General features: G+C 38.3%; 1 protein-coding gene across 6 annotated transcripts in view; it reads right to left on the reverse strand.

Moving 5' to 3' along the window:
* dock1 (dedicator of cytokinesis 1) overlaps positions 1 to 17,058 on the reverse strand; it is a 354,235-nt gene that overhangs the window by 260,061 nt on the left and 77,116 nt on the right. For all 6 annotated transcript variants that reach the window (XM_069899676.1, XM_069899674.1, XM_069899675.1 and 3 more), the window contains exons 13-19: positions 13,956 to 14,081; positions 10,818 to 10,942; positions 10,413 to 10,511; positions 10,244 to 10,316; positions 8,334 to 8,437; positions 8,023 to 8,206; positions 679 to 776 (exon numbers count right to left, since the gene is read on the reverse strand). In XM_069899676.1, the coding sequence (XP_069755777.1) occupies positions 679 to 776; positions 8,023 to 8,206; positions 8,334 to 8,437; positions 10,244 to 10,316; positions 10,413 to 10,511; positions 10,818 to 10,942; positions 13,956 to 14,081 (809 nt within the window). The remainder of the gene's footprint in view (positions 1 to 678; positions 777 to 8,022; positions 8,207 to 8,333; positions 8,438 to 10,243; positions 10,317 to 10,412; positions 10,512 to 10,817; positions 10,943 to 13,955; positions 14,082 to 17,058) is intronic.

The following is a 17,058-nucleotide window of genomic DNA, read 5'->3' on the forward strand; positions in this document are numbered from 1 at the left end:
ACTCCAATGTCTTGCTGATGAAACTTGCCCCCTTCAGGGTTCTCCAGATGATAACCTCTTTCTTTCAGGTCACCACAGAGTTCTTTTTTGTTTTTCCGATTTCAAGTGAAATATTAGGCAGCCAGTCCTCTCCTCTTGCATGAACAAGGGCTTTGACCAGGCTGAACTAAGAACTCACAACTCATCTTCCAAATGGGGTTTTCCACAAGCTTGCCAGCTTGTCCTGTTCCAGTCCCAGTTGCTGCTGCTGATGGCAAAACTGTAGAACTGATCTCTGTCTGTCTGTCTCTCTCTAAGAGAAAAACCTGTTTGACTCTCTCTGCTTGCAAAACCACATGACACTCTTAGAACAGCAAGTGACCCTCCAGACAAAAAGCAGCTCCAACAAGTTCTTTCATCTGTTGCCTTTTTGTAAACAATAATCCATTAGTGAAGCCTCTTGGGCACTCTCCAAAGCTTCTGCAAATGTTCTGGGGCCAATATGTCTAGCATTAGCAAAACTCCAGTATTTTAAATAAGATCTGTTTTAAAGTGTTTGTATGTGACCTACACTAACAAACCTTGCCCCAATTTATCATCCAAAAACATATCTATATTCTGTCACACTGCAAATACTAAAAATTATTGCATCTTTATATTTTAATGTTCAGATATTACTAGATACCCATGATCTTTTACCTTCACAACCTCTTCTCCATCCACTTTCATCAGCTGTCTCAAATTCTGCTGAAGCAAACTTGTATTTGACCGCCATTTCAAAAGCCCCAAGAGGTCCACTGTAAATAAAGCAGACTTATGAGTCCTTTTTATTGTAAAACTTAATAAAAACCAAAATAATTATGCAACAATATATTTCATCTCACTGTAATATGTGGCTGTTGTACCCCATGCAATTGAAGTGTCATTCGGTTTTATTTCCACAGAGAACAATTATTTTTTTTTGAAATTGAAATGAATCCTCATCCTCACCCATGAGATGAAATAACATTTAACTGTTCATGTTTAAGAATAAAATAACTAAAATGTTACAGACATGAACCTACATTCTCTTCAGATTTCTAAGAAAATTTAAATTGAAATCTTCTAATGGAAAGAAGATGGCTCAAGGCATGGCTCAAAAAGCATAAATTACCATCGAGTTTGTAACCACAGAGAATTATTGAAGCTGGGAATGAGTTGTTCAGATAAACTTTTTATAGTGCAATTGAACCTCCAGATCAAAACACTATAACAAATTAACACTCTGCAATGCAGTGCTAAGCAGGTTTCTAGTATATTTCAGAGCTTGGTATAATCTTTCATTTTTAATGATGAACTGATCTTTATTCAGTTTATGAAAATATGAATCAAGATTCCTTAAACTTTAAAGCTCCAAGTTCCCAAAATTATCATCTTTCCACTAGATTATTAAAGTTTTCCTTTCAAAATCTAAAGAGAATTACTGTAGTTATTTTGTTATGCAATTACTTTATTCCTGTGCATTCTATTTTAAGTAGACAAGATTGAAATAATTAACAGAATATTATTTTGTTTAATGACTTAAGATGAGTATTCATTTAAAACACAGAAGAACATCATTTAATTGTCACATATAGAAAGAAGACAACCTTTTATTGCATGGGGTGTATCCATAATTGATCAATGTACCTACTCAGAACCCTCAGAAATGGACAACAGTGTTCATATTTCTTTTGAGCAAGCTCTGATGACATATTTGGCTTTCATACCTAAAATTTAAATTTCCAAACTTCTTCACAAAGAAGAGCCAGAGTGAGAACTTATAAAGTGAATTTTGTCATCACTACAAAACCGCAGTGCCTGAACCGCAGTGCCTGAACCGCAGTGCCTACAGAACCGTAGTGCCTGCTCACAGTATCTATAATGCCATTTTTCATCTCCCAAAGGCTCCAAGTAACTGGACACTGAACTGAAATCAATAAATCTCATTTACCAGAGTTCTATTATGCTCAGAGTACAAACCCGGTCTTTATCCATACATCCAAAAATTATTTAAATTCTTATACCAAAAGTGAAAGACACACACTCACCAAAATACAACAAAGCACTTTTGAAAAGATAGATCCCTCCTATTTCATTAAATATTTCAATTCATGTCATAAAATACTCATCACAATTTCTGCTGGTTTATTGTCTGTCTGTCAGAATGTCAATGCGTGCATTTCAGAAAGGGCTAAATAGCAGATATAAAAATGAGGAGATTCTGTTATCAAACACAATTGGCTGGAGAATCCAGTGAGTCGAGCTGCATCAGAGGGGGAAAAGGAACAATCAATGTTTCAGGCTCAACCGCTGTGATCAGTGATGCTGCTAGACCTGCTAAGTTCCTCCAACAGATTATGTTTTGCTCCAGATGCCAGGAAATACAGTCTCTCATTTGTCCCCACCAATTTTTGCTCTTTGACACAAGAAAGTAACTCTTCGCTGACCCCAAAAAGTCACATTAGTACTTAATCACAAAAAAAACCATGAAATTGCATTAAATTGGCCATGGCCATATATCTCTCAAATTTCAATAGCTATAAAATTCAGCAAAAAACATGGATGTCACCAATTTAGATTCATGATCTTCACCAAATCTAATGGCTATACTATTGGCTATCATATTTTCTACTGCTGAGGCTCTTAGATCTAAATTACCTCTCTAAACTTTGCTGCTCTTTATTTTTCTCTCCTCTAAAATATTTCATATAACCTGGCTTTTTCCCCAAACTTTATGAACTAATATGTGACACAGTGGCCAATCATTTTAATGATTTTAAAAAATATCCTTGAGTTTTGCAACATCAAAAGTTCTAACAAATAAAATGTCATAGAACACAAAAATAGGAGTGTTTTGCCTTATTTTAAGAAGTCAACCTGCTCTGTTTTATTCCCTCACTCCTGCTCCAGTGTCCTCTAAATACTTTATATTCCAACACTTAACCAATTCTTTTTTAAAAGCTACAACTTTCCCTACACTTGTCATTTTTTCAGACATTTTATACACATAATTACTGCAAATTGCTCTTAAGTTTGTTCCTCATATCATTTGCTAATCATTTTAACTCTACGTTATCTGGTCTTTGATCCTCTGTGAATGGAAATGGTTTCTCTCCACTCACCTGGTACAAATGCAGATCTGTATCCCTTCCCCCCCTCCCTTCCCCCAGCTCTCCACCCCCTTCCCTCTCTATTAACCTAGTCATCCTTTCTCCCCTTGCTTACTGCTATGTCCTCTCTCCCTCCACCTATTACCTCCTGCCTTTGCTACCATGCTCCTCCCCCTACACCTCCTTTACCTTTTTAAATTTGGACGCCTGCTGATATTTTTTTCATACCTTGATGAAGGGCTCAAACCTGAAACATAAGTTATATATTTTTATCTTTGCTATATAAAAGACACTTTTTAACTTGCTGAGTTTCTCCAGCATTCTGTTTTTACTTCAACCACAGTACCTGCAGACTTGTGTGCTTTACTCAGCGGAAAAAGCCTATCTACATTTACTCTGTTAGACCCCTCACAATTTTGAATAACTCTATCAAATCTCCCATCATTCTTCTAACCTCCAGGGAATAGAGTCCTAACTTGTTTAACCTTTCTCTCTAACTCAGTTCCTAGTAAATCTTCTCTGCATTCTTTCAATCTTATTGATTAAGTTCCGTCTTTATTTCACACCTTCATAATTTCTTTCATTTATTTTAAATTTATATTTAGACATACAGCACAGTAACAGGACATTTCAGCCTACAAGCCCGTGCCACCCAATTTACACCCCATTAACCTACATTCCTGGTACGTTTTGAATGGTGGGAGGAAACCAGAGCCCCCAGAGAAAACCCATGCAGGCACAAGGAGAACATACAAAATCTTTACAGACAGCATGGGATTCAAACCCAGGTCTGGTCCTCATTGCTTGGAGCTGTAAAGGCTACACCAACCATGCCACCCAAATAATCTCAATAGCATTTCAGATCAAATCCAAAATGTAATTACATGATTAATGGTCCCGATGGTTTAAGCTTGTATGATTTTCAGCTTCGGAATCCAGAATTTGATGGAACGTAGAACGCCAAAGAATAGAGACAGACCCTTTGTTCCACCATGTATGCACAGACCATGATGACCATATAAACTAATATCATCTGCATGCGCATAAACCTTTTATTCCTTGGTTACATGTCTGTCAAAATGCCAGTTAAATGTTACTATCATATCTGCATTCACCACCTCCCCGGCACCATCCACTCTGTGTAAAGTAAAACTCAGACAATAGACAGTGAGTGCTGGAATAGGCAAATTGGCTCATTCAGCCAGCACCGCCATTTTTCAGATCATGGCTGATCATTCTCTGTCAGTATCCATTCCCTGCATATTTCCAATAACTCTTAACTTCCCTACCCACAAAAGCCTTATTTAACTCCCTTTCGAATATATCCAGCGAATATGCCCCTACCACCCTCTGCAGAAAAGCATTCCATAGATCCACACCTCTCTGGGTAAAAAAAAAATTCTCCTTATCTCTGTCCTATAGGGCCTTCCCTGTATTCTTAAACTATGCCCTCTAGTCCTAGTCTCTCCCAACATTGGGAACATGTAATCCTAATTCACCCTGTCTAACCGCTTGATAATCTTATACACCCCAATCATGTCTCCCCTCATCCTTCTAAATTCCATCGCATATAAGCCCAGTCTTTCTAACCTTTCAGTGTATGTCAATCCTGCATCACAGGAACCAACCTTGTAAATCTGCACTGCACTCCCTCTTAAAACTCCATTCAACATTCTCCCCTTACCTCATACATATGCAGTCCACTATTTGACACTTCTACCCAGGGAAAAAAAGACTCCCACATTCCATCCGATCTCTATCTCTCATAATTTTATATATTTCTATCAGTTATGTGGATAGAATTGGCCAAGATATGAAGCAGTGGTAATGAAGATACAAAAGGGAATTACTTAGTAGCTTAATCATAGAAATAAACAATCTCAAATAGTTTTTGCAGAAAAGGAGATCATTCAGGCAGTTTTATCCACATCAGCGAAAAAAACAACAAAAATTAAGAGACAAGAACAGATGCGGGCTGATTTTTGGAATTTTTTGATTTTTCCTGCCAATTCCCAAGACCTTCATTTGCAAAAAAAATCTGAATCCATAAATGGAGGTGTCTACAACAAGGGGCCTCAATCTAAAATGAAAGCCACATACTTCAAGCGTGAAGCAAGCAAGCATTACTAAATCAAATGGGAGAAGTAACTTCTAAAATGGCAACAAAGAGGTACTGATAAAAGCCATTTCAATTTTCCTGCCTCTCTATGGAAAATCACCCAACATTCCACTTCTACCATAGCAACATATGCATAGCAGATGCCATCGCATTGGCTCCACCTAAAATTCTGCATCATCTGGACAGCAGAGATGCAGACATCAGGATGTTCAATATCGACTACAGTTCAGCATTCAACATCATCATCCCCTCAAAACTGTTCAGTGATCTCCAAGACCTGGGTCTCAATACCCCACTGTGTAATTGGATCGTAGATTTCCTCACCTCTGGACCCGAATCAGTGGAGTTTGGCAAGAATATCTCCACAATCCCCATCAGCACCAGAGCACCACAGGGCTGTGTTCTTGGCCCCCTGCTCCACTCACTTAACTTCATAGCTCGCAGTCAACACCATCTACAAATTCGCTGATGATACCACAGTAGTGGGCTGTATAAAAAGGGGCGATGTGTCGGGACATTGAACACTTGGCTGAATGATGTACTAACAATAACTCTCACTCAATGTCACCAAAACCAAGGAGCTGATTGTGGACTTTAGGGAGGGGAAAACCAGAGGGTGTAAAGTAATCATTAGAGGGATCTCAGAGGTGGAGGAATTTAAACTCCTCGGAGTCACCACCTCGCAGAACCTTTGCTGGACCCAACAAACTGATGTCATTGTGAAGAAAGCAGGTTAATGCTTCCACACCACCCAGGACATGCCCTGTTCTCACTGCTGTCATCAGGCAAGAGGAAGAGGTGGTACAAGACTCATACCAATAGGTTCAAGAACAGTTGCAACCCCTCCACCATCAGTCTTTTAAACAATAAACTTAATCAAGGACACATTTAAGGACACTTATTTTGCACATTATAATTGAATATTTTCTGTGTTGCAGTTTGCAGTTCTTTGTTTACATCTCCCTCTTTTGTTTACGTACATTTTCCTGAGTAGTTTTTTTGTACTACATAAAGTAGATATTCTGCCTGGCCTGCAGGAAAAAGAATCTCAGGGCTTTATGTGATGCCATGCATGTACTCTGACAAAAAATTTGAACTGTTTACTCCCTCAGGAGTTTGCAGAGGTACAGCATGACATTGGAAACTTGGCAAACCTATAAAGATGTGTAATAGAAAGTATGCTGACCAGCTGCATCACAGCCTGGTATGAGGGGACAATACCTTTGAGTTGAAAGCACCACAAAAGATAATGGACACAGCTCTGTCCACAGGCACAATTCTCTCCACCAAAAAGAAAATATGCATGGAAGCTGTCATCAGAGAACAGCAGCAATCATTAAGGATCCACACCACTTTGGACATGTTCTATTCTTGCTGCTGCCAACAGGAAAAAGTCTCATACCACCAGGTTCGTCAACAGTTACTCCACCTCCACCATCAGACTCCTAAACAACACTCAATCACAGACTCTTCCTTTGCACATTGTGACTGAATACAGTAAAATCCCCGTTATACATTCAAGCAACCGGCAGCCTCATGCAACCGTCAAAAAAAACCCAGAAAATAAATAATTTAAAATACTAACGTTTAAAGTTGGCGTTGGAGCCAACCCCTAGTGGTTGGTTTTCCAATCCATGCAACATGCAATCTTAAGCAACCTACAATCCCCACAGGTACCAAATATCGGAAGTTTTACTGTGTTTATATTTTGCATATTTGCACAATTTATATTTCTCTGTTAACATTTTACTCTTTACCATTTGTATATTTTTTCTTGTGCACAGTTTTAACTATTAATAAATAAGAAATTCTGCTTGGCCCACAACTTTAAAGTGCTTCAAAGCAACAAATCAAAGATTAAGAACATATCATGTCCCATAAACAAACACTATTTTCACTATTCTTTATTGGTGCATTGAAATGCTGATCAATTATACTGTGTTTAGTCATTTAAATAACCCATTTGAGAAAATTCTAATTTTGCTATAAAAGTTCAATCCATTTATAAATTGTATTGTTAAATACTAGGGTAATTTTATTTTCTACTATTATAAAAATAAAATAATAAAATGGAAATATAAACCTTACTTAAAGAAATTTAAATCTTACCAAGAAATTTTGTACCTAGAACTTGGAAACATGCATAATACATTACACATTAAACACAAAGGACTTTAATACATTAAAGCACTGGAAAAGCTCAGCAGGTCACACAGTGTCCATAGGAAGCAAAAACATATAACCAATGTTTTGGGGCTGAACCATTCAAGCAGAAAGCAGGCAAGCATGCAACCAAAAAATGAGGACAGAGACAGTTAAGGTTGGGAGGGCAGAGGAGAAAATAGCTGAGAAGTGACAGGAAGAGATGGCAGCTCTCTGATTGGAGAAGGAAGGAAATGGGAGCTGGATGAAAGGAGACAGAAGGATGCACAGAAAGACAGACAGGGGATGGGCCTAATGGAGACAGAAGAAGTCCATGTTAATACCATCTTGTTTGACGGAATACAAGGTGCTGCTTGTGCGTGGCATCATTTTGGCAGTGCGTGAAACTATGGAAATGTTGGCAGGTTAATGGTTGGCCATTGGTAAGTCCCCGCCACTGCAGCAGACAAAGCAAAGGCGCCCAACAAAATGATCTCTGTTTACATCAAGTCGCTCCAACGCATAAATGACTATTTTTATGGAAAAATTCGAAGACAAGAATTTTTTTTTAAAAGTGAAAAATCATCAGTGAAATTTATCCTAAGATTAAGTGAATTGCATGCAACACAAGTTTTCTTTTTAACATCTTACCATTCTGGGTGAGTTTTGTGGAGCAGACCAAAGTAGAAATCTGAAATGAGTCCTTGCTGATGGCAAAGTTTCCAAAACTATGCATATTTTTCCCAGACACTGTGTAGCCTTTTTCCTCAAGTGCTGGTTTGGTTGCTGGTAGATTTAAATATAGTGATGCATCTTCAAGCTTTTTGGCATCCCACTGTTTTGAGAAAAACTTAAGACTCCATAATGTGTTATGTTTCAAAATACATGTTGAACCACTAATTCAGTCTACCTTTTAAGTTGCTTCATTGATGGCAATTATATACTTTTATAAACCAGCATACCTTATATACAATAAGATCATGTTCTCCATCTCTCAACGTTGTTCCATCGAACCTCATAAGTTTCACAAATGCCAGAGCAAATATTTTCTCAGATTTGTCTTTGGCTAGATTAAAAAAAAGAAGAAACAGTTTAAATCACCACTTCGATATGTAAAACAGTATCTTACATGGCTTTATGGGGGAAAAAAAAGCTTAAGTACCAGTGTAAATTTTCTAACCAAACAAAATATTTCTTTCCAATGCCTCAAAAACTGTCTATTAAAGAAAAATAAAATGTAATGTGCATTTGATCGTGGAATCTTTCTAATCCTTCCAACTCTTAATATCCAAATCATTTAGTTTTTTTAAAAAACTGTCATTCAATGCAAGATGCCTTTGCTTTTAGAAAACAGGTCTCAAAGGTCCCTTCACTTGTCATATGGCAAATGCATAGTGCAAGTCGTGATGGTACTATCTTACTGCTATTCAGTTTATATTTCATATGGTACAAGAGGCAAATATCCCACAGAGTATATGTCAAGTCTCAAAACACACCTTGTCTAATTTCCCATTTACTTCCCCATAATCTTTTCTCTATCAGATGATTATTGACTCCTGATCGCCTGACACTCAGTTGCACTTTGGTAAATTCCAGGCATCAGTGAACCTACCACACAATTTGTAATGAAGAAAAAAAACCTGAGTAACAAGTGAAATCATTTGTTTACAGGGAGAACAGGTAAACTTCACCCGCCCAGCACCCAGGTCAGGATCCAATTTGGGCTGCTGGACTACAAGGCTGCAGCACTAGTAACTGTATATTCAGGGAAGATTCCTTTGGAAAATAGCAATGGGTGAGTTATTGGACCTCATTATACAGAGGAAACTCTTGAAGTTACTTTCTGATGATTACATCAGCAGTTTTAATGAGTTCATTGTCACGGATCCATTGTAACTGTTCAAAGAACTGTTCATTCTTTCATGCTGAAGAATAATTGGAGCTGTATCTTGCTTTAAATCATCTTAAATTTGGAAGGTGTAGTTGTTGATATGTCTGCATTTGATCAACTGGTTACATCATCAAAAATAATTTTGGACAAACCTAATTGTCCGGCTCAGTAAATAGTGGTGGTGATAAAGTTATGTCCAGGGGATGAGGATAATTAATACTGATCATTAAAGCTGTGACATTTCAGACAGCATGTGCGACCACCAAGGGAGGCAGAAACTGGAGAGAGGAGATCTTTGCACAATGTCGAACTTCAGATACAAAAACTGGATCACAAATCCTCAAAGGCAGTTTTTGTTTTTTTAAAATCTCTATTGAGTGACTGACAAAAGGCAAAGGAGGAAAAACCCAACACCCAACCCCAACCAACCAATTTTCCCCTGCAGCCGCTGCAACCGTGTCTGCCTGTCCCGCATCGGACGTCAGCCACAAACGAGCCTGCAGCTGACGTGGACTTTTACCCCCTCCATAAATCTTCGTCCGCGAAGCCAAGCCAAAGATTGAGTTTTGATTAAAACTATTATTTTTTAAACCTTCCTTATGTCGCAATCTAAAGCAAAAGAGAGATAAACATAACCAAGTCTTGCATCTTTGCTGGCCAGTTCTGATCTTGATTTATAACCAATTAAAAACATACCTAATTGATCCCCCAATTAGCATTTATTCATTCTGACCTCAACTATTTGCATACTCTTTTGCCAATTTTATCACTCGGAAATTGATTCATTCTGGACACCATTAAGAGTTAAATCTACACTTTGAAAATAATGTATCCTTGATATTAATGCAGATGGCCATGGTTGAGATAATGCTATTCCAAATAAAAACAATGAAATTTAAAATAATAATATATATGCAAAATAAGTTTTGAATTATATTTTTTGATCAATAATATGAAGCTATAATCATTTTTAAAACTTACAATCCTGAGATGATCGATGTCGGAATGTGAACCTTAAATGACTGCGATTTACATCTTCAATAGGAATCGCCACCTACAAATTGAGATTATTATATAATTGAGGTAAGATTTGAGAATTGAATATGGATATTATAACATGTGCAGTTCCAGCTTAGAACAAGAAACATACCTTCACTGTCTCAAACCATCGCGGCTGTTTTACTTGATAATAAATAACAGATTTGTATTCAGAGATACCTTCATCTCCTGCACCAGGAAATATTATGTTCTTTTTTGGGGAAAAAAAAAGGGAAAATGTCAATTCAGAATCAAAGCCATTTTAAAATGTTTGAGGAACTGAAACATTATAGAACAACACAAGACCAAGTATCTACAAGATTGTTATAACTGTCATAGAATTATTGGTCTATTTTCAAGTTAACATTAGAGCCAAATTTCAGAAAAGTATTTCCACAGTAAATTTTTTTAAAAAGGCATAAAGCAAGCACATTCAAGTCTTTAAAATTTAAGTGCTCTCAATATGAAAATCCAAAACCTTACTGTGTCATAGATAGATCATCCAGAATAGTCATACCTCCAAACGCTTGCCTTCTTCATCATATACCATCATTGTGACTTCCACATTCTTGGAAGTTGTTTTATTCCCTTTGTCAAACTCTCCCTGCACTAGCGTAACATAGATGTCATTACGAACATCACCTTAAAGAAACAAAAAGACAATTCTCAGCAATTGCAATTTTTTTTTTTTAAGAACACTTCAATTCAATGCAAGATCCTCCTGTAGCATGAACAATTTTAGCACAGACTCAGCAATACAAATATTTGATAATTAATTCCTCATCTAGTTCACAAAATGTCTTCAGCGTATTAAATCTGCTATCCTTGCTTGTTTGGCTTACAGACATCCTAAAATCAGGTTATATGATTTTAAATTTTCAAAAGTAAGTTCAGAAGCATTTTAAAAAATGGCAATACTGCTGTAATGACAGCACTGGCTCTGGTGCAGACCTGGGAGAGTGAGGAGCAGAGACATAGTGAGGCTCCATAGGGTTTACTACCCAGTTGTGACATCAAAGGCTCTGTACAGACTTCAAGCAGCCTGTTAGAGGAGCCATTGTTTTTTTTATATTAAACGTCTTGTAACCACAGAGGTATGTGCCCAAGATGGTAACGCCTGAGCTGGATAGCATACCACGAGATGTTGCAGACTCCAGGGGAGCAGAAGATGGCGCAGGGCACCAGAAACGAGGGAATACCCCTCCATTGAGAAGGCAAAGACTGGGAGATGACCCTACAGGAAGGTAACCAAGGCAGCAGAACAGCGAGGAGGTCAACAGCTGAAGGCCTCACACAGGCTGCACGTTGTTGGCGACTTATGGTCGAAGGACTCACGAAGGCTACAGGCTGCTGGCTCCTTGCAGTTGAAGGAATTGCATCAGGTTGCAGGCTGATGTACAATGGCTCATGAGAAACAGTTAATGAGAACTGGGATTCAAGATAGTGCTGAGGGCAAGAAGGGCTCCTGAAGGGCCCCCCAAAGGGCCTTGGCCGCTGAAAGCTTACTGATCACATCGGATGTTTGGATCTGGAGCTCAGGTTGCCGATGGATTGAACGGGAGTCTGTGAGGCTGCAGAGCTTGCAGGAACACTGAAGGTAAATCCTTGGGCACAGTGTCTCAAAAGGAACTCTCTTTTGCTTCTCTATCTTTTATTATTGGGGGTGTCAGCCAATGCTAATGGTGACTCTTCGTTAGTCTTTACAGCAGGCAAAGTTCACATACATCATATGTATCACTTTTTTGTATTATAACATGACAATAAAAGTTTAAAAATTAACCAAATATTCCACCACTTTTGCCTTTTTAAAAAAAATTCTATGATAACCGCCATTCATATAAAACTATATTCCAGAAAAGCAACATTATCCTTCAACTAAAGAAATGCAAGATAGTGATAAAACCTCAGCATTTAGAGTTTCTAAAACAATTGTAATTCAAAAAATGTCACAATGACAAATATAGACAGATCTTAGTCAAAAATAATTAGTTCCCCAGCTAGTAAAATAAACTAGTAATCATAACCTAGGCCTTGATCAATAAATATCAGTCTATTCTACTTATAAAAGATTTCTTCATGCACCATATTTGTTAAGTTAACAAGCATGCATTTTCAAATAACAAAATGCATGCTGTTAGCAACATCAGTCAGACATCTTTATATTTGCAGATTACATAGCAAATTTGATACCGTCAGGCAAAGGAGTAATGTAGAACGCATTACTGTAGATTCACAGCTCTAATGTCTTAGATTTGATCCTTACATCCAATGTTGTCTATGTGGCATCTACCTATGACTGCAAGGATATTCCACTGGTGCTCAGATTTCCCTTCCATATCCCAAAGTGTGTCCATTCATAAGTTGATTGTTTACAGTAAATCATTCCAACAGGAAGCAAGATGGGTAATGGATCTGGTCTGAGAGCCAGTGCTCTTAGGGTTGTTATGGCCTCTTTCGAAAATTATTGGAAACAAATAAACATTTTAAAAGTTGAGAAATTAACTTGAGAAGTACAAGGCCTACAAAATTAACTACTGCACCTAAGAGGGAAGTTTGCTTTGGGAACACCCAAAAACAATAACGCATTCCATCTAATTCTAACTTGAAATATACTCCTAATTCAATAAATGAGCAGTTTAAAATCAATTCCAGACTTAAACGTCTCACTGAAACTTCATGTTGTAATAACATATGAGGCAGCAAAATTAACTCATCAGATGAGAGGTGCTCTCGGTAGTGCAGTAAGTGGTGAAGGTGTGGCCCATCCCCCACACAGTGGTGTCGCTAGGGGGGTGAAGGTGGAACGATTGCTCCTCCTGAGGTCATTTTACAAAAGAGGCATCTCACACCCCACCCCCACCCCCCAATCCAGAGAAGTCTTTCTGTTCAGATGGGGGATCTAAGATGGAAAGGGTTCAAAGGGTTACCATTTACAAGTCACCAGACAATGGGGACAAGTGTGTAACCAACATGTTATATATTGAATATTGTAGTCGCATGAGTCATGCAGCAAGCAAAAGAACTGCATAGAGTTGAAAGTGAGTTGATAATAGAACTCTCACACACGTTTAAATCCCTCAGAACCAGATGACGCTTATGCTAAGATTCTCTTAAATTCCAGATTCCACCACCACTCCTGGCAATGTATTCCAGGCACACATAACTCTCTATGTAAAAAAAAATGAATCCTTGATGTCTCCCCTAAACTTTCCCCCCCTTCATTTTGTACAGATCATCAACTCTGTGAATATATTTGCATGACCATAGATAAAAAAGAATTTGGGTAACTTATCAGGATATAATGATACACTCAGTGAATCATGTCAATTTTAAAGCTTTCTGCTACTTGTATACTATATGTATAACTGGGTCTGTACTCAAAGTTGTGTGCCCTTGGTTTCATAGAATTATAAAAATTACCGTAGTACAGCAGTAAGCCATTTAGCCCTTTGAGTTCACACCACCATTCAATACGATCATGACTGATCATACGAATTGTTAAATAATTGTACATAAAGTCAATTTTGGTCAATTTGATCATTGAAATGATTCTGCTATTTATTATCTCATTCTATGTTTTCAAAGGTTAATGCAGTTACAATAAATAAAAATAGATTTAAGCAACATACATCAAAAAACACATTCTCAAACTTACCAGGCATTATTATTTCAGGGAACCCCATTTTCCTTGCAACTGCTGTGGTTCTGTCAATCAAGTGGGGAAAATCTTTTCGAATCTGATGAATATCCCCTAAGAGCAGTTTCATTGTAGCCCACAAACCTGGTTGAATAAAGTATTTTTTTTAAACTCAAACATGATTTATCTATTCATTTAAACATGTAACATATTATACATTTAAATATTTCCAGGAATGATCTTTAAGTCTTCCCCTTGGCCCACATAATTCCCCAGAACCAGATGAAATATATTGATCAAATAATTTCTCACGAGTTAATTTGTAAAGTCCGCCCTTTTTGCCCTTCACTCAAATATCGACTGGAAAAATTCCCCAATACGCCACAGATTTCTTTCATATTTTTGTAATTTATCTGACAGATTTGCTTCTTCATCTCCCTTTCACTTTTTGGTGGTGTCTGGAATACCTAATACAGTTGCATTCTTTCTGCTTCAAGACTCTCTGAAGAATCATGACAGGTCATTGACTGTGCTATTACTGTTACTTACAAACAAACAAAAAACAGTCAACTACATGGAATCAGCCGAGACTCTATGACCACTAAAAAGACTCCTTCACTTATGAAAAATCCTCCTGACAAAATTCATGGAAATTACATCTAAATTGAAAAGCCGCCCTTCAATTGGATCAAGCAAAAGCTCAACTGTCACTTCACAGAATTGTTCCTCACAGGCAACATGCTACTTTAATCTAATTCCAGCCCTGAGTTTATCCTACCCCATGAGAAGGCCAGACACATCAAAGGTGGAGACTCAGTAATATACATGCTGGAGAGAGTATGCCTGGGATCCTCAACATTGACTCCAAACTCCATGAAGTATCAAAGTAGCAGATTACAAGTGTAATGAAAATTCCTCCTCATTACAACCTATCATCCTCCCTCAGTAGATGAATTGTTGATTTTCCATGTTGAACAACACAGAAAATTATTGAAAAACCAGGGGGACAAATGAGGGGCTTCAAATTTCAATTCTGGATGAGAATTGAAACCACAAGCTGTGGCAGGGCCTAAATAACACAATTTGAAACAAAACAGTAGGAGACAGCAAATCTTCACTCCCAAATGAACTCAATGCCTTTTGCACCCAATGAGACCACCAGAACAAGGAAGAACCCTCAGTATCTGAGGATGATGTGCGGGCTGCCTTCAGGAGTATGAATCTGTCCAAGAACCTGGCCAAGTACTGAAATGTTGTGCAGACCAACTTGCCAATATATTTACAGATATCTCAGGCCGTGGTACCCACTTGTTTCAAACACTGTTTGGTGACAGGTAGATAACAGGCCACCAAACCATACCCGTGCCCAAGAAGAGTGTGGTAACCTGTTGAAACAACTACCAACCAGCTGCACTAACATCCACAATAGTGAAGCATTTTGAGAGGCTGGTATTGAAGCATATCACCTCCTGTCTGAGCAGTGACTTGGATCCATTCTAATTTGCCTATCGCACCAGCAGGTCTATGGCAGATTCATTGCAATGGCTCTGCACAAAGACCTGAACACATGTACAACAAAGTCGTACACATCAGGATGCTCATTACACTTGACAACGAAGATTATGCTTCTTGAACATTTTTGTGTGCATTTTATGCATTTTTGGGCCACTGGTCACAAAAATCACCTTAAAACTTTCCTATCATGTACGGTTTTTTAGATATAACCTATTCTGTGATTTCCTGTCGTATTTTTGTCTACTTGTACATTGACCACAAAGCAAGCTGTTTTGATCACAGGCAGGCAGTCAGTGCAGGTGCTATGTAAAAGTTGTCTTAGGCCTGAGCATGCTTAGTCAGATTATATGCAGACAGGCTCTAAAAGTAGTTGACATATACAGATGCTGTGCATTACATTGATATAAATTGAATGAATGGTGATGCTCATGTTCTTCAGGCAATAAAATAGTGAGCATACAAAACAATAACATTTATTGTCTTCAGGGATTCAATACAGCAGAAATATCTCATCAAAGTCGCAGCAGCCGCGATACATTCGGTTACATTTGTGGTGAGTGCATTTAATGCTAAATTCAATGAAAGTTAATTTAATGTTTCTCCAACTTCCTACAAGATACAGCAACCTGAAGTTATCTTTGTGTTCAGCTTGAAGTTGTTGAACATAATCCCCAATTTTTTTCACGAAGCAAACCTTTTGGAAAAAAATTGTTGACCAGTGTTATTGACGAAGCCATTATCCCGCAAGACCTGAGCCTCAGTATCACACTGCACAATTGGATTCGGGATTTTCCCACTTCCAAACCACAATCAATGCAGTTTAGCGAGAATATCTCCTCCACAATCACCATCAGCACGAGAGCATCACAGTTCTGCTAGATTAGTCCCCAGCTCCGCTCGCTTTAAACCCATGACTGCGTGGCTCGGTACAACAATAATATCATTTACAAATCTGCTGATGTTAGCACGGTAATGGGCTGTATAAAAAGAGGCGATGAGCCAGCATACAGGAGGGAGATTGAAAACTTGGCCGATTTGTGCACCAACAACAACCTCATGCTCAACGTCAACAAACCTAAGTAGCTGATTGTGGACTTTAGGAGGGGGAAACTAGCAGTGCACGATCCAGTGATTATTGGGGGAATTATGGGTGGAAAGGGTGAGCAAATTTTAAATTCCTGAGAGTCACTACCTCAAAGGACATTTCCGAGACCCAAAATACTAATTTCATCATGAAGGAAGCACGTCAGCGCCTCTATTTCCCCAGTTTACAGAGGTATGATATGACATCGGAAATCTTGGCAAACTTCTAGATGTGGAGTGCAAAGTGTGCTCACGGGCTGCATCACAGCCTGATATAGGAACTGAGCAGAAAGCCCTGCACATCACAAGCAAAACTCTAATCACCATCGAGGAATTCTACATTGATGCTGCCGTTGGAGAGCAGCAGCAATTATCAAGTAATCACACCTCCCAGGACAAGCTCTGTTCTCACTGCTACCATAAGGAAAGAGGTATAGGTGCCACAAGACTTATACCACCAAGTTCAGGAACAGTTGCTACCTCTCCACCATCAGACTCTAAACAAACTGAGATTCATTTAAGG

This window comes from Narcine bancroftii, chromosome 10, assembly GCF_036971445.1.
Source record: "Narcine bancroftii isolate sNarBan1 chromosome 10, sNarBan1.hap1, whole genome shotgun sequence".
Taxonomy (NCBI): domain Eukaryota; kingdom Metazoa; phylum Chordata; class Chondrichthyes; order Torpediniformes; family Narcinidae; genus Narcine; species Narcine bancroftii.